Source organism: Colletotrichum fructicola (genome assembly GCF_000319635.2).
Source record: "Colletotrichum fructicola Nara gc5 chromosome Unknown KSG_Nara_v1_contig04, whole genome shotgun sequence".
Classification (NCBI taxonomy): domain Eukaryota; kingdom Fungi; phylum Ascomycota; class Sordariomycetes; order Glomerellales; family Glomerellaceae; genus Colletotrichum; species Colletotrichum fructicola.
In genome coordinates this window covers 3,449,561-3,475,253 of record NW_027094054.1, presented here as the reverse complement: position 1 = coordinate 3,475,253, position 25,693 = coordinate 3,449,561, and the positions used below count along the sequence as shown (strand labels likewise).

The 25,693-nt window shown below is 44.6% G+C and overlaps 5 protein-coding genes across 5 annotated transcripts; 3 read left to right on the top strand and 2 right to left on the bottom strand.

Annotated features, from left to right (window-relative positions):
- Window positions 1–9,403: 9,403 nt before the first annotated feature.
- On the top strand, window positions 9,404–11,790 carry ERF4 (Ras modification protein ERF4; the record flags this gene model as incomplete). The annotated part of the gene is made up of 3 exons (XM_066151897.1): window positions 9,404–10,211; window positions 10,310–11,634; window positions 11,689–11,790. The coding sequence occupies 3 exons, from the start codon at window positions 9,404–9,406 to the stop codon at window positions 11,788–11,790; spliced, it is 2,235 nt and encodes a 744-aa protein (XP_066008775.1).
- A 1,019-nt stretch (window positions 11,791–12,809) lies between these two features.
- STE3 (Pheromone a factor receptor) lies at window positions 12,810–14,427 on the bottom strand (the record flags this gene model as incomplete). The annotated part of the gene is made up of 3 exons (XM_066151896.1): window positions 12,810–13,305; window positions 13,360–13,840; window positions 13,890–14,427. The coding sequence occupies 3 exons, from the start codon at window positions 14,425–14,427 to the stop codon at window positions 12,810–12,812; spliced, it is 1,515 nt and encodes a 504-aa protein (XP_066008616.1).
- A 1,122-nt stretch (window positions 14,428–15,549) lies between these two features.
- On the top strand, window positions 15,550–16,099 carry CGGC5_v007758 (Single-stranded DNA-binding protein RIM1; the record flags this gene model as incomplete). Its single annotated transcript, XM_032026624.1, has 3 exons — window positions 15,550–15,827; window positions 15,896–15,984; window positions 16,047–16,099. 3 exons carry the CDS (start codon window positions 15,550–15,552, stop codon window positions 16,097–16,099), a joined length of 420 nt encoding a protein of 139 aa, XP_031876934.1.
- A 309-nt stretch (window positions 16,100–16,408) lies between these two features.
- GSH2 (Glutathione synthetase) lies at window positions 16,409–18,146 on the bottom strand (the record flags this gene model as incomplete). The annotated part of the gene is made up of 4 exons (XM_032026623.1): window positions 16,409–17,432; window positions 17,481–17,629; window positions 17,683–17,758; window positions 17,839–18,146. The coding sequence occupies 4 exons, from the start codon at window positions 18,144–18,146 to the stop codon at window positions 16,409–16,411; spliced, it is 1,557 nt and encodes a 518-aa protein (XP_031876933.1).
- A 1,657-nt stretch (window positions 18,147–19,803) lies between these two features.
- Window positions 19,804–25,425, top strand: ATRX (Protein CHROMATIN REMODELING 20; the record flags this gene model as incomplete). Its single annotated transcript, XM_032026622.1, has 3 exons — window positions 19,804–24,501; window positions 24,557–25,090; window positions 25,189–25,425. The coding sequence occupies 3 exons, from the start codon at window positions 19,804–19,806 to the stop codon at window positions 25,423–25,425; spliced, it is 5,469 nt and encodes a 1,822-aa protein (XP_031876932.1).
- Window positions 25,426–25,693: the final 268 nt, after the last annotated feature.

Here is a 25,693-nt window from a genome sequence, read left to right as displayed (position 1 = left end):
GGTCATCATCTAGAATCACTTCCACCTGCTAAAATGGGTATCTGAACACAGGCAGTTTCTGCCTACTTGATGCAACAATTGGCGTTGAGAATCACTGGCGGCGCCTGATGCCCCGGCATCGCAGTCCAGGCTACTTCTTGTGATGGCTCGACTTTGCAGTCATTCGTTGTATGACAACGGGTAACAACATGCAGCCACGGGCTTTCGCCTTGCCTTCCGTCCCCGCCCCAACAAAAACATGGACTGCTGCAGCACCGATGCTGTCATATTCAGCCAATCCTCTGTAGTATTTCGTCTGAATTCACGAGCCTAGACCGGGTGATCAAAATCGACCCGGTGGGAGGTAAAGCACGGGAAGTGAATCTCTTGCTTTCGCGGCGAATCTACCTCAGAGGAAGACCACCGTACTGCATCTGCATCGCCTTGGGACGAGCGATTGCTGTGCTTTCTTTCTTCGTCACGGGGCCTCCACATCGTTGGCCGTGCCCCGGGGCTGGCCGAAGCGACCTTGTCATCGTCTGAATTAGACCTGATGGTTCAAGATAACCTCAAGCGAGCTGCCAGGATGTCGATCTGCACCTCGCTGCCGCGCGGTTCGGATGAGCATGTGGTGCAGTAAGGTGACCGAGGTCTTATTCCCGCGACCGCGTCCTTCAGCCCTTCTCGTTCCAAGCGCGCCGCTCTCATTTTTCTTCATGTCGACTTGGGAATGTTCAGTCTCGACCCCGCAAGTCGGATTGCGAGCGAACGTTGTAGTGACAGGATACCAAATGCGTCCCTTAGCCCAGTCAGAGACGCGGCTCGACTGCGCCATGTGGCCACAGCGCAAAATGCAATCGGACGGCCGCTATCACCTTATTGCCCTCATAGGCAAGTCAAAGCACGACCAGTTTCCCTGCTGGAGGTCACCTCTAGCCGAGTTGTTTGGACTGTCGTCGTTTGATGTTGCAAAAAGAAGACGTCAAGACTTGGGTGTTTGCATCGCCTAACCCATCTGAGCTGATGGAGGCTGGCTGAAATATGTCTGAGAGTCGGGTGTCAAACGGAACCCCGCAATTCCCCTAGTTGGTCACGGCAATGTCTCATTGACGTGTGCCAGCCGCGAGAACAAACGAACCGTGGAACCGAAACCTGCGGTTGAACACAAAGCGGAGTACGCGTGTCCGAGATGTGTCATTTACAAACTCGAAAACAAAATTATCTTCCGGTACAGAGCTCCGGCGCCATGTGTATTGCTCAGCAAGCGCGACCGCGCGCAGCAGTTGGCTGTCTTACCCGGACAGCACGATCGACACGTAGAATGCCCTGCTCGCTCGTGTGCCCCATGGGCATGAACGTTGCCAGATTGAGATGCCAGGAATGTCATCCTTCCGTTTGCAAGGGATTACTTTGCTCGTTCGTCCGCCAGTTCAAGCTGTGTCTGATGTCCAGAAGTAGACTCAATCTGCAACGGGAGGTTGACCGCCCTGAGACAGCTCCCAGCCAAAGCAAGAAGCTCCGGTCGGATTTGACCTGTCTGCATTCTGAGCCTTCCAGAACCTGGTGTTTTAAGTCTGGTGAAGTCAGGCGTATTGGAAGGCCCTTATATCCAAGCTTGCAGGCAAATTGTCCAATGATGACAGAAGTGACTTCATCCAGCCGCGGGCTGCTAGTCCAGGGCCATCGCCGGGTACCTCATCGTGGTGTATCGTACCTAAGCCCATTTGGCGGACCCCCTGGTCGGATTAGCGGAATCACCGCCCCGCTACAGTCTATTACACTGACAGCGTCCGCCCCCCTTTTCCCCCCACTTATATAAGAACATGAAAAACCCTAGTTTTACGCTATAAGGCGTATTTTTCTATATTATATATAAAACGCGCTAAATCTACTATTAATACTTTAATTACTATAAATTACCATAGTTATAATAGTATTTAAGTATATAACTATATAATAGAGATATAAAATATATATATATAATATTTCTATAGTAGTTAATTTGTTAATAGAGATACTATTAATTTAACTAGTTACTCTATTTTTATATTAATTGACTAATAAAAAGTTTATTTTATTTTTATAACAAATTAAGATAATATTCATTAAAGAATAAGAAAAGATTTATTATATAACTTAATATATTTATTTAATATATAGTTTATATAGTTTTAAGTAATATAAAAGTATATTAAGAGGTTTAATATAGTTTTTTTAGAATAAATAGCTTTAATAATTAATAATAATAATAACTCTCTTAATAGCTTAGCTTATTTATAATATAGAAATCTATTATTATATAAATTGTATTTAGTTATTAATTATATACTACTAATTAGTATATATTTATAGTTTATTATATTAGATATATTAAGAAAAATATTAAATAATAATAATCATATTATAGCGCTTAAAATATTAAATCTATAACTATTAGTAATTATAATAATATTACTATTTAAAAACTAAAATATTTATAAGTTAATAAATTTTATTAGTTATACTCAATAAGTAACTTAATAATATAAATTATAATATAATATTATTAATTAAATATAAAGATATAAACAGTATTATTAGAATTAATAAAAAATAGAAATATAATATTATATAGAGCTTTTTAAATTATTATAATATTATAGTAATCTACTTCTTAAAGAAATATAAGATTTCTTATTAAAGCTTTTAGGATATAAATTAATTATTTTATGATTAATCAATAATTGAATTTATTTTACTCAATAAATAAGAATTTTATAATTATTATTATTTAATAAAATAATAAATCATAATATAAGTATTTATCCTATATATACTAATATTATTCTAATTAACTAGTATTTATTAACGAATTTAATATTAATAAAGATATTAAAATATAGAGAACTAAATTAATATTAAAAAGACTTGTTATATTTTAAACTATAAAGATTAATTAGTTTTAAAACTTTTATATATAAATCTCATTAACCTTTATATTAAATAGTATTTTATATTTAACTATATATTATAATATAATTAACTAATAGTAATAGCTGTTTTTATTAACTATAGGAATATTTTATTTTAAAATATTAATATTTTTTAAAACTAAACTTAATTATTATTATAAATAACTTCTATTATTATTATATACTTTAAATTAAGGATTTATATTAAGTATGAGGTATTAGTTTTAAGTTTCTATTTCTATATTTACTAAATTTTAACTTGATTAAGGAGTATTTTAGTAATCTAAAGTAATATATTAAAAAGATATATTTTGAATAGAATAATAATAAGAATAATATTTAGAATTTTATAAAATATCTATATAACTATACTATAAAAGTTAAGGATTATTTATTTTTCATTAAAAGTAATTTTTATTATTTATTCATTAGTTTTAATAAAATAAAATATATATTTAATAATATTAAATTATAAAAAGGGGGATAAGCTATAAATTTAAATATTAATAAATAATTTAGATTTTATTCTATAATTATAATAGATCTTAATTATATTTATGAAATAAGAATTATTAGATTTATAATTATAGCTAATAAGATTATAAAAAATTTCATTATAAGTATATTAAGATATAGAAAATATATTATTATTTATTATTTTTATTAATAGTTATATATATATATATTAATTTTATTTATATCATAACTAGAATATATTATTAATATTTATAGTAGTAATTTATAATAATAATGTATTACTATAGTTAGAGATTTTAATTAGAACTAACTAAGAAGTATTAAGATATATTATATTATTTATAGATTTCAAATTATAATAATTTTATTACTTTTATATATATATAGAGTAATAATATTAAATCTATAGCTATAGATGGACTTTATATAATTAAATATATTATATAAAAATTTATATATAACTTATAGTTAAATTTTATATTATTTTTATTATATTTTTTTATTCTTTTTTATTCTTTTCTAAATAATATATCTCTATTAATAATATATTACTGAAGATTTTAATTTAATTATTTTTATTACTTAGTTTAGTTTTATTCTATTGAGTTTGTAAATATATTAGTAGTATTTATAGTTGTTAATATATAACATTCTTTTATAATAATACTAATAATATAAGAATAATAATAATACTTAACTTATTTTAATATTCTATATAAAATAAACTAATAAACTTTAAAGTATAAAACCTTATATTAAAATACTCTATTTATTGTAACTTATAATTATAATATTAATTATATAATATATATAGTTATATAAGTATTTTATATAATTAGTGTTTTAGTAGGTTATATTTTAAGTTATCCTTCTCTTTACTTTTCTTTATTAGAAGATATAACTTACTAACAATAATAATAAGTATTATTATAATATATTACTTCTTTTATTATCATCTATATAATTAAATACTTATTAATACTTAGGATTATTACTTTTTATTATAATATAAACTTATTTATAACTTTATACTATATAAGTATATATATTATACTTCTAAATATATTTATATTTATACTAATAAGTTATAAGTTTAGTTTAGAAATAACTTTTATTCTTTTTACTTTTTACTTCTTTTCTATTTTTTTATAAAATTCTATTTCTATATAAGAGTTATATATATTAAATATTAATTTTCTAAACGTTTTTATTAATACTATTTTTATAAAAGTTAATATACTAACTAAATTAATAGTTTAGTTTTATAAAATATACTTTTCATTAATCTATATAATAAATCTTATATAAATTAACTATAGTTTTATTACTTTTTCTTTCAATAAATAAATCTTTATTACTATTCTATTTAATTTATATTTTTTTTAATTATCTTTTTAAACCATTTTTTTCAGTTTATTTTTAATTTAGTTTCAATCTATATTTATAGTATAATAGATTTCTTTTTGACTAATTTACTATATAAAATATATATTTCTTTAGTTAAATAGAAGTTTAGCTAAAGAAAACATTAATTAAAGAGATAAAATAAAAACCTATTTTTTTATTAATTAAACCTTAATTTTTTAAGTTTATAATTATTATAATATTACTATGAATATTATTATATTATATATATAATAGCTTTTTAATATATAACTTTATTATTAATTTCTTTTTTATAAAATTTATAACTATATATTATATTTGATTAAAGTAATAATAATTTATTCTAAAGTTTAGTTTTTTGAGTTTATAAGTTTTAAAAACTATAAAACATATATTATATATATTAAGGTTTTATTGTATAATAAAAATATTATTATAAGCTTTATTAAATTTATTTCTTTTATTAATAAGAATAAAAACTATAAAACTTTAAACTATATATAGTTATTTTATAATAATAATTTTCTAAAAGTTATAAAAAATAATTTCAATACTTATATAGCTTAAAAGTATTTAAAAACTTTATATAAGTTTATTAGTTTTATAAATAAGTTTTTCATTTATAAAAAGTTTTTTAATGCTTTTTTAAATAAATTTAACTCTATAGAAGATGATACAAGTAAATTAAAAGAACTTATAAATAATTTATTTTATAATTAGCTAAAACTATTAAATTAAGTAGTTATAGCTTATATATTTAATAATTTAAATAAGACCTGTAAAGTTTTTATAATTTTTATAATTTAATCTCTTAAGACTAACTTTTCTATATAAAACTTAGACTTTTTATATATTAAACTTATAGATAAATATAAGAAAAAAAGTAGTAAAAAATTAATTAATATTATTAGTTACTACTAAAAGTAATAAAAGAAATAAAAGATGAAATAAAAACTAAGAAAATAATAATAATAAAATTAAAAATAAAATAAGTAGAAGACTTTAGAAAAAATAAAAAGGTTTATATTATAAAAATTATTAAAAAAAATTATATTAAATAAAATTATACTTTTCTATATTTTAAAAAAGTATTTAGTTAGTAGAAAAAGCCTTTTATTAGTATTAAGTTTATAGTTATAACGCAGCCCCTTATAAAAAGACTATAGCAAAATTTACTTTATATATAGATATAATTCTAAAAACACTATATGGACACTTTAATATATACTCTCTACTAATTAAAAAGAATAGTATACTCTTTATTAGTATTATTAATATTGAAAATAAAGAAAAAGAAGTAATTAATATAATTACTATAAATAATATTACTTTTTATATGTCTATTAATAATCCTAAAAATCTTATAGATTTAATAGATTTATTTTCTAATAAAGAAGAAAAATATATTCTCTTTAAGAATATAAGCGATACTATTTTTATTAATAATATAAATAATATTAATAATTCTTCTTTAGGTTATTTAATTAATTAGTTTATTGTTAAAGAAAAAGGAAAAGTAAAAAGTTATAATAATAAAGATAAAAGTATAATTAATTTTTATATTAATATTATAATTATTATTCATATAGTTAATAACTTTAACTTTATAGAAGATCTTATAATAATAAATAAAATAATAAAATAGAGAGAAATAAAGACTTTTACTTCTATTATAAAGAGTAATTTAATAATATATCTTAATAATAATAATATAATTTTAAAAGATATTTATTATATATTTAAACTAAATATTAATTTATTTAGCTAATTTCAGTTGAATTTTTTAAGTATTACTTATATTATATAGAAATAACTTATTTTATATGATATTAATAAAGATTATATTACTACTATAGAGATAAAAAGAAATAATCTATATTTCTTCTAATTTCCTACTACTAATAATAATAATATAATAAATAATAATAATATAAATAATAGTAATAATGATAGCTTCAATTCATAGTATAAATATCTAATATATATATATTTATAGTCTCTTTTAAAAATAAAAGATAATATAGCTATAAATATAAATATAAATAATAATAATAGATTATAGCTTTATAAAACCTATTTTAAAATAAATTTATAATAAAGGTTAATAAACCTTAAGTTTATAATAAAAATCTAAATTATTTAGATGATATAGTTTTAGACTTATATAAACTTATAACGCTTATTATATATAATAAATATATTTATTCTATTATTTCTATAGATAAATATTCTTATTTTATATAGAAAATTACTTAAAAATAAAGAGAAGTATACTATGAATAAAGCTTTTTTTTAAATCTTAAGCTAGAATAAATAATAATAATAATAATAATAATTGAATAAAAGAAATATCTACTAATAGAAGTAGAGAATTTAATAATAATTACTTGAAAACTATATATACTAAAAGTAGTAACTATATTATTATTTCTATATATAATTAGTAATAAGTAGTAAATAATACTTAAATAAGTTATTATTTACTTATTAAAATATATAGTAATATTTAAAAAGTATTATAATACTTTTAGATTATAAGATTTAATAAGAATAAATTAATTAAAGTTATTAAAATAAGTTAATTACTATACTATAAATATCTATATAGCGTTAGGTAGATTTATATATATATAGGGACTATACGTGCATAATTTCAATAAAAAGGGGGGGCGGATGCTGTTAGTGCAATAGACTGTAGCTGTACTTAAGTTGCTAGATTTGGGACCAGGAATTGTGGTTCGAATGAGAGATCTGTCGAATCTCAGCGCGATAGTCTCGGGGAACCTTGTAGATCAGCGTCCCTTTTGGTGCTTATTTCTTGTTCTATTGACATGTCTTGGGCCAAGCAAGAAAATTCGGTAGAGCGAGAAGGTAAAGGAGGGCGAGAGCAACACCGTGCCCAGCCAGCCAATTTGCCAGCCGTTCGGGGCTTTCGAAGCTCCAAGAACCTGGCACAGCAAGATTCGAACTGCATGGAAGGCATCTCATCATGTGAAAATGAGATGATACGCACAGACGCTCTGGTCGCGACGGCATCTGCTTGATCAACGCGCAGAAGGACGATGGGGACGCGAAGAAGCGCGTGGCGTATGGGTTCGTCGAGCTGTGGCCGTTGCACCATTTTGGGAGTTTCGAGGATAAGCCGCTGACGAAGCAATGCTCAAGTCGGCTACCCACTTGCAGACGCCTACCTATCAGAGGAGAGAGGAGGCTCAATCTTGTACATACGTGAGAGTGTGCTCGGATCGTGTGCAATCGTCTCCCTCATCCCGAAGACGTGGCCATCCCGATGAGCCGGTCAGCAGGACCACTGAATGTTTTGCCAAACGCGCCGCAAGGTGTCATCGGCAACATTGCCAACGCTTGAAAAAGAAGTCTGCCGACGCGGACAACCCGGTCAAACCCTGGTCTCGTTTTCTCGGGGAGCCAGGGGAGCCAGGATGGTTCAATGGGCCCGGGAAAGGGTATGGGAAGGAAGGTACGGAGTAGTGAGTGCGTCACCTGGAGGCCAGGCTGGAAAAAGTTGCCCAGCCCGTGTTGATTGAGGGCAAGGCAAGGCGAGCGGGAGCCTGGGTGTTGGGCGAAAATCTCTGCAGAACGGTAGACCTGAGTGCAAAATGGACAATTTAAAGCACCATGGCTGGTGAGGCGGAAAGACAGGGTCCTGCCAGGCTGAGGAGGTTCCGGGATGGCTACAAGTCGTGAGGTTGGTTTTGAAGCAGCCGGCGTCATATATTGTTGGGCTGGGGACGGCTAGTTGGAAAGCGTTTCCGCATCGTGTCAGGTCCTTCTTTTTCTTTTCTTTTTTACCGTGAACCCTCCCGCCTCCACCGAGCCTTGCGTCAGGAGGGAGCTTCGACGCTGTTCACTGTATCTGTGACAGAGACTGCTCGGCGGAACGTCCGATTGTCGAGTCGTCGACTTCTGGCCGTTTCCCCCAAGCAGCGGGGCATTTTTGGGTTTTAAGCTATTGGTGTCTGTCTCTTCTTCTTTCTTCCCTTGTCTCCCACCCTCGACTCGCCCGCGACAAGTTTTCAGGCCGACATCTGACATATCGGTCGCTCGAAAAGACACACGATAGACATCGCCCTCACGGGGCGCCTCCGGAACCAACGGCGAAAACCAGACGACTATTGGAGGAGAGAAACCAAGGACGAAGAGACAGAGACGGGGGAACCGGCCACCAGGCAAATCGTGATCTCGCATGAGGCCGACGGCGGACTACGCACAACCACCACGCGATACATCGTCACCAAGCAAGCGCGTCGCCTCACCCAGCAGCAGCAGCAGCAGCAGCAGCTTGGTGGCAGAAACATATCGTCACGGGCCTCGCTCTACCCGACAGGATCCAAGCAGCAGAGCATAGCGCAGGCACAAGCAGGCAAGCACGTACGCTCGCACGCACTCACGCATTCGAGGAGGAAAGTCTTTTGGTGCTGGGCGGTCCAGGCCCAGGCTCTTCACCGTTCCTGCATCAACGCGCGGGCTTCAAAGCTCAAAGCTCACCCACCTCCACAGGGCCGGCCCAGAGCCAAGGACCAGTGAGGTAAGGTAGGGAAGCTTGCCTTAGGGAAGGCATCCCCAGCCTCCAGAGCAAGAGTCTTCCCAAAATGCCGGGACCGAGACTCAGGGCACACTCACAGGCTAACCCAATCTCGGCGACTCTCCTTTCCCCCCTGAACGCTCGCCCCACAAATCATCACTCGCTGCCCCATTGCGGTCTCGTCACGCCTGTACGGCCGCCAGGTTTTGCCAATAATTGGCCCTCATCATTCACCAACGCGACCAGGCGCTGCTCCCGTTGGTGCTGCAGCAAGAAGACCCATCCCCGTCCAGGTCCCCATCCTTCCGTTGGGCTTGTTGCCGCTGCAGGGTCGTTGCCGTCGTCGTTGTCAAGCAGAAAAAGCAGCCGCACCACCACCACTACCCGAGATACCACCTGCGACAGCACATTTTGCTCTTCCCTCCAAGGACGAAGCGCCGTTGTTGGCCGCATAACTCACGATTGCATTGAGACCACCTCCGCCGCCAGCAGCACCAATACCTCCACCTGCACCACCCCTACCGCCTCTGCGAAAGCTAATCCTGCTGTCCGAGCCACCATCGTCGCTGTCGTTGCCGCTGCAGTCGCTTCTTCTTCTCTCGCCTGTCTTCTGCATTTCTTTGTTCGAGGCTCCACTCTTCTAGCCGCAAACCTAGTCGTTTTGCTGCACGACTCCAACCTGCGCTGTCGCTTTCTCACCAGTCACAGTCCTTCGACGTCCCCTCCATCTCTGTCGCCAGCGCATTTCCAGATTTTCCCGTCACTGCCGTCGCCGTCGCTCCCGTCGAGTAGAGAGGCCCTGGCGATCTCCACGAGCGTGGCCCAGGCGTCGCTGCAAACTCCTCTTCGACCAGACCCGTACTCCACAGTTCCCCGTAAGGCCGTCGACCTCTCGGCGGCCTTCCTCGAACCATCTTTCCCACGGCTTCCCACGCGAGATTCACCTCTCCGTCCCCCGACCCGGCCACCTTAGATGCATCCGCGAACACTCGCCTGCCCACGCTATCGCAGCAGCCTGCCTACCCTGGCGCTTCGCCCGACCTTGACCGTTCAGTAGCCGCTGCCGGCCTGCCTCAGGGCCGCAGCCCATCCTTTCTTCGCGGTTACGACCCCAAAGACTATTTCACGCAGTCTCCCTTTCGGAATCGTGCAGCCTCCTCCGCTGCCCATCGCCTACCTCACCTTTCTGCTGCTCGTCTCTGGAACCCAACGAACTCGACCCCGCGACTCCCTGAGAAGACCATTCGCAAACGACGTCCATCGACACCGCCTCCTCCCGCATTTCCCCTATCACATCCGACCCTCGATCCCTACTCCGTCGATCCCTCCGATCCCTTGGGCATCGGCGCAGGCGATTACCCGCTTTTGACACTCCCCGAACAACGTCAGACTAGACATTCCACGTCGAACCGCGCAAGCCTCCAGCTCGACAGAAACGCCGAACACCGCATCAGCCTTCCGCCCTCGGTTCGTCACTCATACGACGGAAGAAGATCCGCCGACCCTTCACCGACGTTTCAAGACCCCGACTCTGGCCTGGGTGACGATAAAGGCGACGCGCCTGCAGAACCACCCGTCGAACCTCGAGTTACTGGCCTTCCAAAGCGAGGTCAAAGCGTGTCAAACCCTCTGGTCGTGGACTTCGCCTACGTCGACAAGGGCAAAGGAAAAGCAATCATGGAGCAGACTACCGAGGCACAGGTGCGGGGGACTTCTAAGGACCTGGAGCGTGGACCTGATGTGCTTCCACGCATTTCCAATGTGTCGGCCGGCGATGGAATCGGCTCGGCTATATCCTCATCGAACTCATCTATCATGGGAGAGGAATTGCCGCCAGATCTCGGCGAGGAATGGGGCCCCCAGCACCCGTGTTTCCCGCATCTAAATCCCCACGTTCCGATCGACTCTCCCGAGTATCACAACACGCGTATCATTCGCATTCGGCGGGACTGGTTGTTGGAAGGAGATTTGGCTCCGACGTTCTCAAATCTCTACCCCGAAATTCTTGACCCGGCTGGTTTGTCAGAGCAAGAGTTCCGCCGTATTATCGACCGGCTGAATGGTGAGCTTGTGCCAATATTCAGCCCATACAACTGGAGAAACATAATGGACAGTGTTCTGGGTTTAGTGACGGGGTGGTTGTGGGATGACTTGGGCTTCACTGGCGTCAAGGCCCGGCTGAAGCGTCTGGAACGGTGGGTAGACCAATGGAACAACGAGATGGAAAAGACGGTGGGCAACGAAGACCCCTCAACGGCGCCGCGCATTATTTCGTTGAGGCGGACGGGTTACATGACTGTGAGTCTTTCTCCCCCGGTGTTTGCAACGTTCTCAAGCTAACGGTCCTCGCAGCTGGACATACAGATTCCTGATCCTGAAATCGCCCCGGCCCCAAGCACACCAACAGGGTCGGGGAACATGCCCATGGAGCCTCCGGCTGCCGTGACGGCATGATCCCACGCGAGGATGACAGGCCCCTCGGCCTGGCTTCACATGTTTGCGTTCTTCTTTTCGAATCCGCTATTTTACCGTACGCTCTTTTCTAATATCGGATCGGCGGCGACCTCGGCTGCACCACCAACATGAGTTTATACGACCATAGCCGCGCTCTCACGAGCTCTCGATATCCTTTTTACCGGGATTAGTATTTCTTCATCCCACCTACCACAGTAGTTCCTTATACCAAAGGCATGGCGCGGAGTTTTGGGTCCCCGGGCTGGGGAATCGGTTACGAATGTGATTCGACGACGTTTTTTTGTTCCCTTGGTTTCTTGGCTTTCAAGTCTTTTTTTCCCACCTTATCCCTTTTTATTCACCAGAGTGGCAGTCTGCAAACCTTTTTTGAACGTGGGCTGATGGAGGAGATGACCGAGCCCGCTTACGAATGGGGCAGATGATGGATGGACGGAGGCAGTGAGCTCGCTCGCTCGGCCCTTTTCCGACGCACGATGTGAGGTAGAATGATGAGCTGCTTTTAATTTACGTAGATACCTATCGGCTTATTCGCCTTCTTGAACATGGTTTACTCTGGTTCCTTATTTGACTCTACGTATTCATGAAATCCCATGCCACAGCAAACGCGTCGTCTGTCTGTCAATATTTGAGCCAATCGCGGTGATGCCGGCACCGCCACCGCCGAGAACCAGTCTTCCCAACATTCCATTACTGCTGATCGTTTCCCAGATGTCAAGCAGACCCTCCCGTGTCTCGTCAGTCGTGTGGTTCACGGTACACCCGCCGTTTCAAGCGGGATATGAGTGATACACTAAGCAGGTCGGTCAACGATCATGATCGTCCTGCTTGACGAGTGTGACGTGCAGAAACAATTGGCGGTTTCTTGGTGACGCTCTCAACAGGTGCTGTAAGAAATTTCTCTGAGTCCCTTCAGCAACTGTTCAGAAGGCGTCGTGGCCAAAGTTCGAGAGCACATGGAAAGTTCGACCCGTAACAATAGGCAAGGAAGACTTATGAAATCATCTCCGGCGCTCCTGGCTGTAGGTTTCTGGTTGTTCCATATGCGCTTGAATCATGGTAATCAACTTCGGCTGAGGAGATAGTCGGGGTAACCAATCGTCTTGAGTTGATTGCTCCGCTTGAAGGTGGTTCATGTCCGACCCCAAGTGTGCGTGCACACGGGACTTAGCCGCCGGTATCTGTTTGCCTGAGAACCCGTGGACTCCCAGTCGGCCGCGGAAAGAGCCAGTGAGATTATTGAGGGGAGAGTCCCCGTGATGATAGCCTCCCTCAGTTGTCTCTGAGGAAATACACCTGGCAGTGGTATAATCTTTGTGCTCGCTAATCGCACAGGGTTCGGGTTCTATGACGGTAATTCTCATGTCGTCAGAAGGGTCGTTGACCTCTGTGGTGTATGGTGGAGGTGGCGAGGATAACGAGCCTTGTCCCTTTGAAACCTGGCTAACATGAACAGATCGACCGAAACTATACATTGGAGACTTGGCGAGCGTTGACCTGGTAAGTCTTGGTCAGCAACATGATAATATTTTCGGGGCGCTTAACACTCACATTGAGACTGTCCCCCAGGAGCCTGCTGGAGTTTGACCTGTGCTTGATGTGGCGTCGTCACTTAGTCTCGGGAACACTTTATCGAGACGCATGGTCAACAAACAGTGACGATATGTATCCATTGAGTCTTTGCTCATGCCGAAGAAGACGAATATTGCTGCTGTCGTGATGATTGGAAGATAGTTGGAGTTGAGTTCGAAGAAGGTTAGTTGGTCGTATGGGTATAGGATTACCGAATCCCATGGCCAGGCGCCGTCACCATAGTGAATTTCTTTGAAGTCGAATGCTTGTAAAGGCAAGTAAATTTTGATCTGGTAGACCGCATAGACGCAGGAAATTGGGACGTAAGGAACAAGAATGCAGGTTGTCATCAAGAACAACCTACGCCGTGTTCGATTCGATCTCGCAGCGGTTGAGGAGTTTGAGACGAGAGCAGAACGAGTTGTGCTCTCAATCTGCTTGAATCGTCTCCAGGTGAGAACTGTGCAAGGGGTTAGCAGATAGGTCTGTCATGTCTCGAGTTGACCAACCTGAATAGAATCCTGTCATCAGAGTCACAACTGGGATTGGCAGCAGAAAGAAGACGATACATGGCCAATTTGGTGTTGTACTCCATAAGCACCCCTTGAGTGTGCCAATAATGTATCTCTGTCCTGCCAGAGGATATAGCCAGCCGACTTGAATGACGGGGAGCGGAAATATTATCAAAGCCTGGAACCACATCCTCTTCCTCTTCTCGATGGTAGTGAGCGGACCGGCGCGGTCTAAGTTGACTTGCTCTGCTAGATTTCGCATGATGGCGGCGATCGATGTGGCGTAGATGGTTAAAGCAGGTTGGTAGAGGTAAGGGTGAATATCGCACCAGATCCAGCCTCTCCACCATTCTTTGATGTTGTCGTCGCGCCAGATGAGAGAGTTGACAACTGTAAGAAGGTTAAGAAGGATGACTGTCGAAACGAGCACAACCGCCGCAAACTCGCCGTTGCGATACAGGTTTCTCAGCGGAATCAGACAAACCAGGTTGGCCAGGCATGCGGAAACCACTCGGCAGATCAGGTTGGCTTTCATAGAGGGTGTCGTATAAGGTGCTGTTGGCAAAAGAGGAATCACTTCGAGGCTGCGGGCCATCAGGCTTTCTGAAATGGGTGCCATGTTCATGAAAACGAGAGACCCGATGGTCATGGAAAACGAAGATAGAATACTCCCTGGCTTTATGCCCTTTCCAAATGGTGCGACCAGGGCACAATAAATTGCCAGGTGGTTAGTGGATGAGAGCCATGTGCTGGTGGGAAGGGAACGCAAGAGGCGGGTAGTGTAACTGGAGGAAGTATCCTTCGCAAGCCGAAGTTTTCTGGAGGGGGGGAAGGAGGAACGAGGCCAGATTGACATAACAGTAGTCGTTGTGGTTAGGACAGCAGGGCGATGTATGCCCTACCGGGAAGAGACGAAGAATCCCGCCCCTTCTTCAAGGCGGCTATGGAGGAAGGCCCTGATGATACGAAGCCTTGACGAGAAAGGAAAGGGGCACTCTCGGACGCAACTGCAGAGGTCCTGCTTCAAACTGCGTAAGGTAGAAACACATCTCAGGCAACCAGCGGGCCGCGTTAACATGAAGGTATAATCATATTTTACCACGGAAGAGTAATGGTGAAGACCTTGGCTAAAGTCCAAGGCTGATGGACGTGGCGGTTACGAATCTCCGCCCCAGGCTCACAAACTTGACCTGTCGAGGATCAGATGTGACAGACCAGCTGATCATATCACATTTGCGAGCGGAACACACTATGCCTTCCTAAAGAAATACAATGATTTATTCACTCAGAAGATGGTTTCGCCCTGTTAGTGAGCTGTTGGGCTTTACATCACCCAGGCCATTGTCATGTTCTGAGGTCTGATGTTCCTGCGTTTAGAAACACCCCCTGCTGGTTCATGAGAAGTCGCCAGCTTACCATTTAGATGCATAACCCCCGATAGCAGCACTACCGAAGCGTCGCATGAACCTCATTCCCAGATGCACGGGCCACATCAATGCTGGCCCTATCTGGGGAAGTTAGTGATCGCGTCCAGTCGCGTTTGGCGCGGGTTTAGCTCACCGCAAACCTCTCGCCGACTCGTGTTCACCATCGTCTTGCTTCATACACTCCTTTGAAACCCCAAACACCACAAAAAGCGCCCTTCCAAGCCGTCAACATGTCCGCCATGCTCTTCCGCCGCGCCGCCGTTGCCCCGCGCATTGCCGCCCGTGCCTTCAGCACCTCCCCCGCCCATAACGTTGCCCGCATCTCCATTATCGGTAACCTCGCTGATACCCCCGAGCTTCACGCCACCAGCACTGGCCGCGAGATCGTCAAATACGCTGTCGCCAGCAACAGCGGTTCCCGCGAGAACCGTCACACCAGCTGGTTCCGTGTCACCAGCTTCGCTCCTGAGGGACCCGGCCGTGACTTCCTCCAGAGCCTGCCCAAGGGGTACGATATAGCGACACCACGTTCACTTTGCGAGAATTTCTGTCGACTGACATTTAATGACTCTTTAGAACCATGGTTTTCGTCGAGGGCGATGCCTCCATGAGCACCTACCAAGATGCCGAGGGCAAGACCCGCAGCTCTCTCAACGTCGTCCAGCGTATGTTCCGATCGATCGCTTCACACAAAGTGAAATATTCGAGCCTTCTAACTCTCCCTCAGGCAACATTGAGGTCCTTAGACGCCCTGCCACCGGCACTCCCGCCAGCGAGTAAATACATCCTTCAATGCTATGAACCGAGTTCTTTATGTTGAATGACGACTACGAGAGCCCACCATCCGATGTTGACTTGAAAATGGCCCTTCTCCACTCTGTGCCGGGATTTCTTTTGTGTGATGACTTCAAATCGGGCCTGATGAGGCACGTTGTACAAAACTTTTTGGGGACGATAATTGATACCACGGGTTATGCTCTCTAATGCTATATGTATCCCTGATGACACGCAAAGCTCGATACTGGTCCCGGTTCAAGCTTGCGGCAGGCGGCCTGAGGAGTCCGATGGCTTCGTCTGCTCCAAGAGGCATCAGACAAGAGTACAACTGTCCATGCACCCGAAGCCAGCCGCGACTCCGCCCTCATTGCTCGTGTCGCCCTTGGTGCGGAGCAAGTAGCCGGCCTCCTTGTTATGCACTATCTCACCGGTGCCCTGGTTCCATACCGCCGTCCCGTAGATGCCCAGTTCGCAGATAACACCACCCTCCTCAAGGTTACCGTTGCGGAGAATGATATTGTCCTGCTTAGGAGGGGTGATCAGCTCCATCAGGATATATGACCCCCAATGGGACTCGGGGGTCTTCTTCAAGAATTCAGGAATGTCCTCGCGGTAGTGGTTGTTTCCACCGCCTTCCCTTTGGGGTTTCAGGACGTAGTTCTTGCACAGTTCGGGATCCTGGGCGATCTTGCGCGCCTTGAGACCAGCCTCGGAGTCATCCATGGGGAAGATGTTGGTGAAGGTCTGCCACACCTCTGCGGTCTGAGGAGAGTCATCGGCAATAAAGCGACCCAAAACTGAAGGAGACGATCCAGATCTCGGCGTTGCTAGAACTTGCTGAATCTTCTTGCTGCCTGCTAACTGGGTCAAGACGGTAGGACACTTGATTGCCGATGACCTCTCCAGGTGGTAGCGAGCCTCCCAAGTGCTCTCGTCGGGATAGTCCGACGGATCATACCAGCATCGAAGGTACGAGACAGCGACCTCAAAGACCTTTGAGGGATCTCTAGGCACCTTGTAAAGAAGCTGACGCTTAGGCGTGTTTGCGATTTCGGTGTGCTTGAGAAGCTCGGAGAAAGGAATGCGAAACACCTGGACCGGGTCAGGAGAGCTGGTGAGCGCATACTCGAGATGTCGCTGGTCGAAAATGTTGCGCTCGCCACCTTGTACAACAAAGATTACACACTTCGTGTGGCCGAGTTCCGAGGGGCCGTACTGGTCGAAGGCAGCGCGGATGCCGCCTGCAAGACCCTGGACACTCTGGTTCTCTGGCAAATCCAGAGAGCCCGACTCAATAGAGCGGTTCAGCAGGGGGTACTCAGAGACGGAGAGAAATCTGCTGGTATTAGCAACGCACTCTCCCGAACAGATGAGACAGACTCACTTGTGAAGGAGCGAAGTACGAGACGAGAGACCGCCAAAGGATGCAGCTATCGTGTTGAACTCAACTTGCTTCACCTGGCGCTTGGGTTGGCCTGATGAGACATCCTGGTGAACAAGGTAATCGGACCTGAATAACCCGAGTGAAAGGTTCTTGACCCAAATTAGCCCAGCGTCAACGTATCACAGCATCCAAGCGGACGAACCTGGGCGTAGCCCTCCTTCTTTACTCTCAAATGAGTATCCCAAAGTTTGGCGATGAAGTCGTCGCCGCTCTTTACCCTGTTTGAAGTCAGACATGATCCAGTGGCTTCAGCGTGTATCATTACGACTCTCCCACATAGAGCGTTGCAGGAACTCACTCATTGACCATCTCGCACAGGAACTCTTCGTCCCTACTGATGGCGGCATATAGCTCGTTGTAGGTCTTCTGGACCGACCGTGCTTGTGCAAAGCACTGCTTGGGGAATGGGCTGGGGAAAAGCGTGACTGGCACGTTGACTGCTAGGATTCCCTTTGGGTCTACTTCCGCTGAAACAACGGCGAGAGGTGGTCGAACAGACAAGCCGTTGCCAATCGCCCAATCCTTGATGGTCTGCACGAGCGCATCCTGCTCTGGCTGAGAAAGCCGAGGGGGGTATTGCTCCGTCGTAAGTGTTGCAGATGCCATCTTTCAGCTTCAGCGCCCACAAAGCGGTTGGAAGTGCAGAAGGCAGAAAGACCACTGAAATCCTGACAACTGTTGTTTGAGAATCAAAGGTAGGAAGTATGAGGCCCGGACGGTGTCCTCTCTATCTCAGCATTAGTAATTGAAGTGCGCTCAAAATTATGCAGGTGGTAGACATGCTGAGAAATCACTCGTACGAGTAGCGTTGTGTGATCCTCAATCCCAAAGCTTAGCGTGGTGTTGCGTAGGCTAGGTATACAGCACGCGTGGAGTCTCTCAGATGGCGCACAAATTAAATCTGGACGATGACGATGCTGAGAGACGTTGGCCCTGGGCATTTAGCAATTGAGAGGATGAGGGGGCATCATAATTGAAGGAGGGGGAGGCTCTGATGGCCCCACTGCGAAGCCCCGCGACTAGGTTTCCCAGCTGAAGAGTAACTGTCCTGCGCGCAGGATGCAGCGAAGACGTGCTTGAGCTAACTAGGTACGGCAGTGTGAGGCAAAGGCAGACGGCTGGGACGGAGAGTTGAAAAATTAGACAGGCCAAGCGGCGAGGTATCTTAAAGAAAAATATCACGTCGCAGGCAATCATTTACATGACAAAAGAGGCACCGCTCTTTCATCTTGGGGTTGAGAAAGATCAACGGGGATTGATATCAAAAGACAGCAGGCTCAAGCTGCAATGCGCTGGTCTTACTTACCCCTCCACCCCACTATCTGCTTCTTCTTACCTATCTGTGCCTAATCAGTTATCTTAACACCGAAATCCATCACGTGTAAATAGTGGATTCTCAAAATTAGCTGTGAGGTAAAGGATGATCAAAGCCTTGCAGGACTAGTGGCAGTGTCTACCTACCTAGTACCTACCCTGCTGTAACAGTTACCCGACCCCCGTCGCATCTGTACATGCGCTAGAGGGGATGTGGGGCGAGAACGACTTCCTCCGCGACTTCTACACCAGCACGCGTCGTGAATTGAGAAGTCATTGCACCTGCTGTCTACCCAGTCAGTTGGTTTCTATCCTTCCTGCGCATTCAAAAGCAGACTGTCCACACGCCTGGACTCAAACTCGACTTTTCTCAACGTCACCCCGTTTTTTCAACTGTCCGTCCCTCGCGTCTCGACGAGGACAGTCCTCGGCTTTCAGCCGCCGCTCACCACCTGTTTGCCTCGCCGGGGTTTTCATTCCTTTGTCTTTTTCTACTGCCCGGGGACCTTCCAGAAAATTCCTTGCCTTCACCTCGAGTTCGGAGGAGGTTCTCCGACTAGCGTCTCTACCTCATGCGGAGATGATTACATCGTTGTATGCAACGTCTCTCTATCTCACGACACTTACGCCGATCAACACGAACAGCTGCCAGATTCGTCGTAAGTCATACCTCAAAATTTACACACTCTGCTCTCGTGGCTACGCGACTCCGCCTTCTCTGTTCTGTCGTTATCCCATCAGAGCATGTTCAAGAGCTCTTCCCAACTCACGACGTGTTTGGAAAGAACACAGCTCATCTTTCTTGCCTGTCCAAGAAGGTAGTGCCCAAGCACTCCTGACGGGAGCCAGACTCAACGCACCACTTTCTACTTCCTATCTCTGGTTTCAGAGACCGATGACAGCTACTAACACTGCAAAAGCAACGCGCCTGATGGCTTGAAAAGTCAAAATGGCAGGCACCGATGGCGATCCCTTCGACTGGGATGTCGACAAAGTGGTACATGAGCTTTGCATCGCCGACAAGCGCCCCTGGCTGCCCCGGCAGGCCAGCAAAAGACCCGATCCCCAAACTCTTTCCAACGCCCTGAGAGAGAACGAGATCGACGGGGAGACCCTGCTGACATACGAGGATGTCATGTCATCCACGAAAGGCCTCCTTGAGACCCTGGGTCTCACCAAACCAGCACAACAGATGACTCTGGTTAAGGCCATTACTTACCTCAAGTCTAAGAGCGCCGGCTACCGACAGCAAAAACTTGAGTCAGCGGGTCAAGAGCTTGAGTCTCAGAACAGCTCTCAGGAAGCGCCCTTCGACAATATCCAACAAACTCCTCTACAGCAAGGGTCTAGCTCACCACGGTCCTCAAGTGATCTACCTCGTTGTGAAGAATCCGTCGCAGAGCAGCTCGGCGGTTTGGCAAATACGAAGGCGAACGGCGACCCCGAGGAACCGCCTCAGAAAAGGCGGAGATTAGCGCCTGTCTTGATCTCCACGGATGTCGCTGGGCTTGGCGTCGCAAGCTTTCCCCGCGCGGCGACAGGCGTTACACGACATTTTCCTCGCAGTTACTCGAAACCGGATTGGTTGGATACCACATCCAACGCCTACTTTGGCACTCAGGCTTTGATTACCGCTGACCTGGTCCCCAAGTCCAACTTCGTCGTCAGCGAAGACAGTACGCTCACACAGAGTGAGATCAATGGCTTGGCTCCGGCGGGAGAGCATGTCCTCGACCTAGCTACTCGTGGCAAGGTACCTGCGGGAAAACGTCGTCAGATACACCGGGCTATGTCACGACTGTTTCGTAAAAATAACGAATCTCTGAACAGTCTCAACAGTGGCTTTCACCCCCAAGTCGAACCCTCGGACGAAGGAGACGAGATTCTGCCAGCTTTTGGCGAGTCAGACGACGAGGAATACGATTCCGACACCATGAGAGAAATGGAAGAAGAGGCGGAGGAAATCAGACAAGAGAAAGCCCGGAAATCCCACTTGCTTTCTGGTGACGATGTCGACCGCGTGATGCAAGAAGAAATACTGCGCATGGAAGAATCTTGGGAGGAGAGAAAGCTTCCCCTGAAGCAAAGACATGCAAAGGCGCTATGGAATCGAGCACGCCGGCAGGGTCTCAAGCGGGCTATGGCGCAGGCCCACGCACGACTGGCAGGGTTTACCAACCGCATTGAGAAGCTCTGCCTCGAGATGCGACGGAACGAGTGGCACGACGAGGATGAGCTGAAGAAGCAGATGCGCTGTCTCGAGGCCAGCGTTGAAGATCGGAAGAAAGATAGATGGTTCCTCGACATTTTGCAGGGCCCCGAGCCTCCTGGACCAGAGTCATTGCCAAGGCTCCTGTTGCCGACTGCTCAACGCGAGGTTCTGTCCGATGAGGACGGTGAGGTCATCACAAGCGACGACGACGATGGCTTCGTCATCGACGGTATGAGAGGCACTGCGTTCACTTCCGAGCCGGTTGAGACTCGGCCTGGTACCCCCATGGACTTAGACAACCCGGAACAGACGGCAGAGATTGATCAAAGTCCCTTAGCGCTGCGACAAGAATCAATGGCCAAGACCTCTGTAGATCCCGGAGGTCATCAGGTTATCGATCTAACATTTTCCGAATCCGAAGCAGCAGCAGCACCCCAGAAAGTTCACATTAGCCTGATTACTCCAACTAAGCCGAGGGATGTTCGTCCGAGCACGGAGATGGATGTCGATGAGCCGCAAACTTACCCTGACGAGGATCTTGAAATCCCGATCGATCGACCAGCGGAAATTGCAGCTACTCCACCGGAAGTTTGGAAGGATCATAAAGACCGCGAACGACTCTTGATCTGCGTCTTGTGGAGAGTCCAGAGGAAGAAGTTGCAGAAGGACGTATTCTCAATCTTCCTGAGACTGACCTCCAGCTCAGTCTGGGAAGATATCATTTTACCGGCATTGTCAGACGACGAGGGCCGAGAGTTCTTTGGTGACGTGTGCAACTTGGCAGCGCGGCTATTCAGAGTTTTCGCCCTCTGCAGAGTTCAAACTTCTGGATCTAGCATTACGAGAGGGATCACTGGCACCAAGGCGAAGAAACTTCGGGCGCAAGCGGCACTTTTCGAGCCTTTTTATGACTTTATGAGAGAGATTGAACCTTACTTCGTTGATCAAAACGAGACAGATGCCGACTTAGAAGACTCGGAAAGACTTTCAGGTGACGACATTGAAGATTCTCCGTCTAAGAGACGAATGAAACCCGTTGTACTCGATCAAACTGCAAAAGATCTTCGAGAGACCGACCAGCAACGTTTGCAAGAGCAGGAGAAGCGACGGATCGAGCTACGTAAGAAGCTGGCCGCGTCCGCCATTATTCCCAGCGACAAATCACGGTTGATCATCAACGAATCCAAGCAGGATGATCAAGGCTTGATCTACATAAACGAGGACATCGGCCGGCGAATCAAAGACCATCAAATTCAGGGCGTCCGCTTCATGTGGAACCAGATTATCTGTGATCCCAAAGTACGACAGGGATGTCTCCTGGCTCACACCATGGGCCTCGGCAAGACTATGCAAGTCATCACTTTGCTTGTCGCAATCGCCGAGTCTGCACAGTCTCCCGACGAACCCATCAACTCTCAGATACCGAATGACCTGAGACAATCGAAGACCTTGGTGCTGTGCCCGTCCCTGTTGGTCGATAATTGGTTGGATGAGATGCTGATGTGGGCTCCCGAAGGCCTTCTCGGGCCCTACTTCAAACTCGAATCTGCTACCAAACAGAACGAACGCATGCCCATCATTCGTCGATGGGACGACGAGGGTGGCGTCATGATCATTGGGTATGACATGTTCAAGCGGTTGGTCGACGAACCTGGTGAAGAACTGCCGAAGGAAAATGATGGCAAAACGGCCTGGAATATTCTGACGCAAAGCCCGAACCTGGTCGTAGCCGATGAGGCCCATAAGTTGAAGAATCCTGACTCCAAGATTAGCTTGGCTGCTTCACAGTTCAGGACTCAGAGCCGAATTGCGCTTACCGGCTCTCCCCTTGCGAACAGCGTCGAGGAATACTACTACATGATTGACTGGGTAGCACCTCGATACCTTGGGCCTCCTTCCGAATTCCGAGATCTTTACACCAGGACAATTCAGGAAGGCCTCTACGAAGACAGTACCCGCAGCCAATTTCGCATGGCCAAGAAGCAGCTTGCAGTCCTGGAGAAGACAGTGGCCCCAAAGGCACATCGAGCTACCATCAAAAGCCTGTCGAAGAATGACCTTCCGCAGAAGACAGAATTCATCCTGACTGTCCCGGTCACGGACCTACAAGCTCGGCTTTACGACGCATACCTTCAGTCTGCGAGGGGCGACGCGGACCAACAGGTTTCGTCTAGGATCCTAGGAATCGTCAGTAATCTAGGCCTTATCGTCAACCATCCTAGATGTTGGCAGAACAAGCTTGCACAGGAACGCCGTCTAGACACCAGCAAAAACCCAAGCAACCGCTCAGCTAACCTAGCGTTATCTCCCGCGGTGGTTAGTAGCGGACTCAAGATGATGAACCGTCCGAAAGTCGACATTCAATCTGCGGTTTTATCATGGAAAACGCGTCTCCTCGTCGCCATTCTTGCCGAAAGCGAAAAGGTGAAGGACAAGGTTCTTGTTTTTACATCATCAATTCCGACAATGGACTACTTGGAGAACCTTCTGCGCCAACAAAAGCGCAAGGTGGCGCGTTTGGATGGTTCTACGCCAATCAACTTAAGGCAGCAACATATCAAAAACTTCAATTCTGGCGACACTCAAGTTTACCTCATTTCAACGACCGCCGGAGGAATTGGACTCAATATCTATGGTGCCAATCGCGTTGTCCTCTTCGACTTCAAGTACAATCCTGTCAACGAACAGCAGGCAGTCGGCCGAGCTTACCGGATCGGCCAGCAGAAGCCGGTTTTCGTCTACAAGCTTCTGTCTGGAGGCACATTTGAGTCTGCAATGCAGAATAGATCCGTTTTCAAAACTCAGCTAGCTTCTCGCGTTGTGGATAAGGAGAATCCAAAGCGGTGGTCGAAAAAGGACAATGAATATCTAAAGGACCGCGAAACGCCGCGTCGTCAGGACTTGACTCATCACATGGGCAAGGACAGCGTCCTGGACAGTTTGCTGAGCAATCCGGAACTCTCACAGGGTATCTGTGACATTGAGACTACGGATACCTTTGAGGAGCATGACCCAGACGATGTTCTGACAGCTGAGGACAGGAAAGACGTGGAAGACCAAGTTCGTATGCATTCTCTTCGCATTACTGACCCTGAGGAGTACAGGAGACTGGAACAAGAGAGACTGAGCCGCACAATGCCATCTGTGGCCGGTCAAGCCATACCTCAGACTCCGATCCCCCATCCAGGGCTGCCTCGAAGCACCATTACCGCTGCTCCATTGGGAAGCCAAACCCCGATCAACGCACCAAGCGTCCCGCAAGTTCTCGTCAGCCACCAACAGAGCCCAGCAACCGCTGGAGGGCCAAGTACAGGTGTTAGTCACGCAGCTGAGCAGAAGCTACCGTCTGATCCGGCTGTTCCTGGATCTGCAAATACACCAACTTCATCGGTACAACCAGTTGTGAATTCGGGAACGCCCCACCAAACTCCTGATGTATGACCCTCGCAAGACTTGGTTTAACCTCATGAACATGGCTAACGATGTGTAGTCACGAGGTGCTCCACCGATGCCCATAGCTGGTGCTAACACTCACTTCGGAACTCATCCTGAGAACATCGCGGTGCTGGACGGACAAAATGCATCTGCTGCCGCTATAGAGAGTCCCAAGCCGCAGGCCAAGAAGGCGCCTAAGAAACGCCCATCTTTGATCAACTGGCCTTACCAATTCGAGCAAAAGATCATGGAGGCGTCCCAAAAGATTAAAGATATCGAGTTGCTCGTCCGGATCACAGAAAACCCCAAGGATATTGCAAAACGGGTCGCACACTCTACGTGGAAAATCAGGGAGGACAAGAAATTTGGCGAGTGGCCCAACCAATCTCACATGAAGGCACTCTGCCGCCTCATGGAGAGTCCGAGGTTCGCAGCGGCAATCCTCTTAGGACACTTTACTCCAGCTGAGCTGGCCCTCGCGCCGTCCGTCGAGGCTTTGGAAGATATGGAAAAGGCGTTGGCGCAGCTCGGAGATCGGGAGTTTCGCGAACGGTTGAAATTGGGCACCGACCAGCCCGAGGAGCACAACGTATGACCCCGCCATGCTCAGTCATTATTGATTTATACGCCTCTCTGCAGCTCTTTTCTCGAATTTCACCTAGTCACGACTAATCCCTTGATCAACAGCAGTTCCCGAACGTAGACGGTCGAACGAATGCGTATGCTACGGCGGCGGATATACGTGGCCCGGCGAATTCCGTGATGGACGATATGCAGGTTTTGAGGGACGTCGAAGGTCGCAGGCAGCACCGAACACCCAGACTTCCAACATGGGCTAGTAAGGCTGTCGAGGAAGCCAGTTTCGGGGAGCAACGACCACGGCCGCGGAATCCTTTTCAGCTATCACCGTCGCCTGAGGGCTAACGGGAGACATCATGTTTGTTTTACCTGTTTGTTATTTTTTCTTGGAGGGCGTTTTCCACATCGCATTGAGGAACGGAGGATATTGGAGTTGCATGACATTCACGATACCCTTTGCTAGAGGCCTAGAGGAGGGATGTCAGGCATCCGGAGAAACTGTCTGAAGGGAGGTGGCCTGAGGTTTGCATTAGCACGGCGTTAGGGCCACAAAGACCCGGAGAGATGAATCAAGACGACGTGGGATCTCAGAAAGGCCCCGAAATCCCTTGCC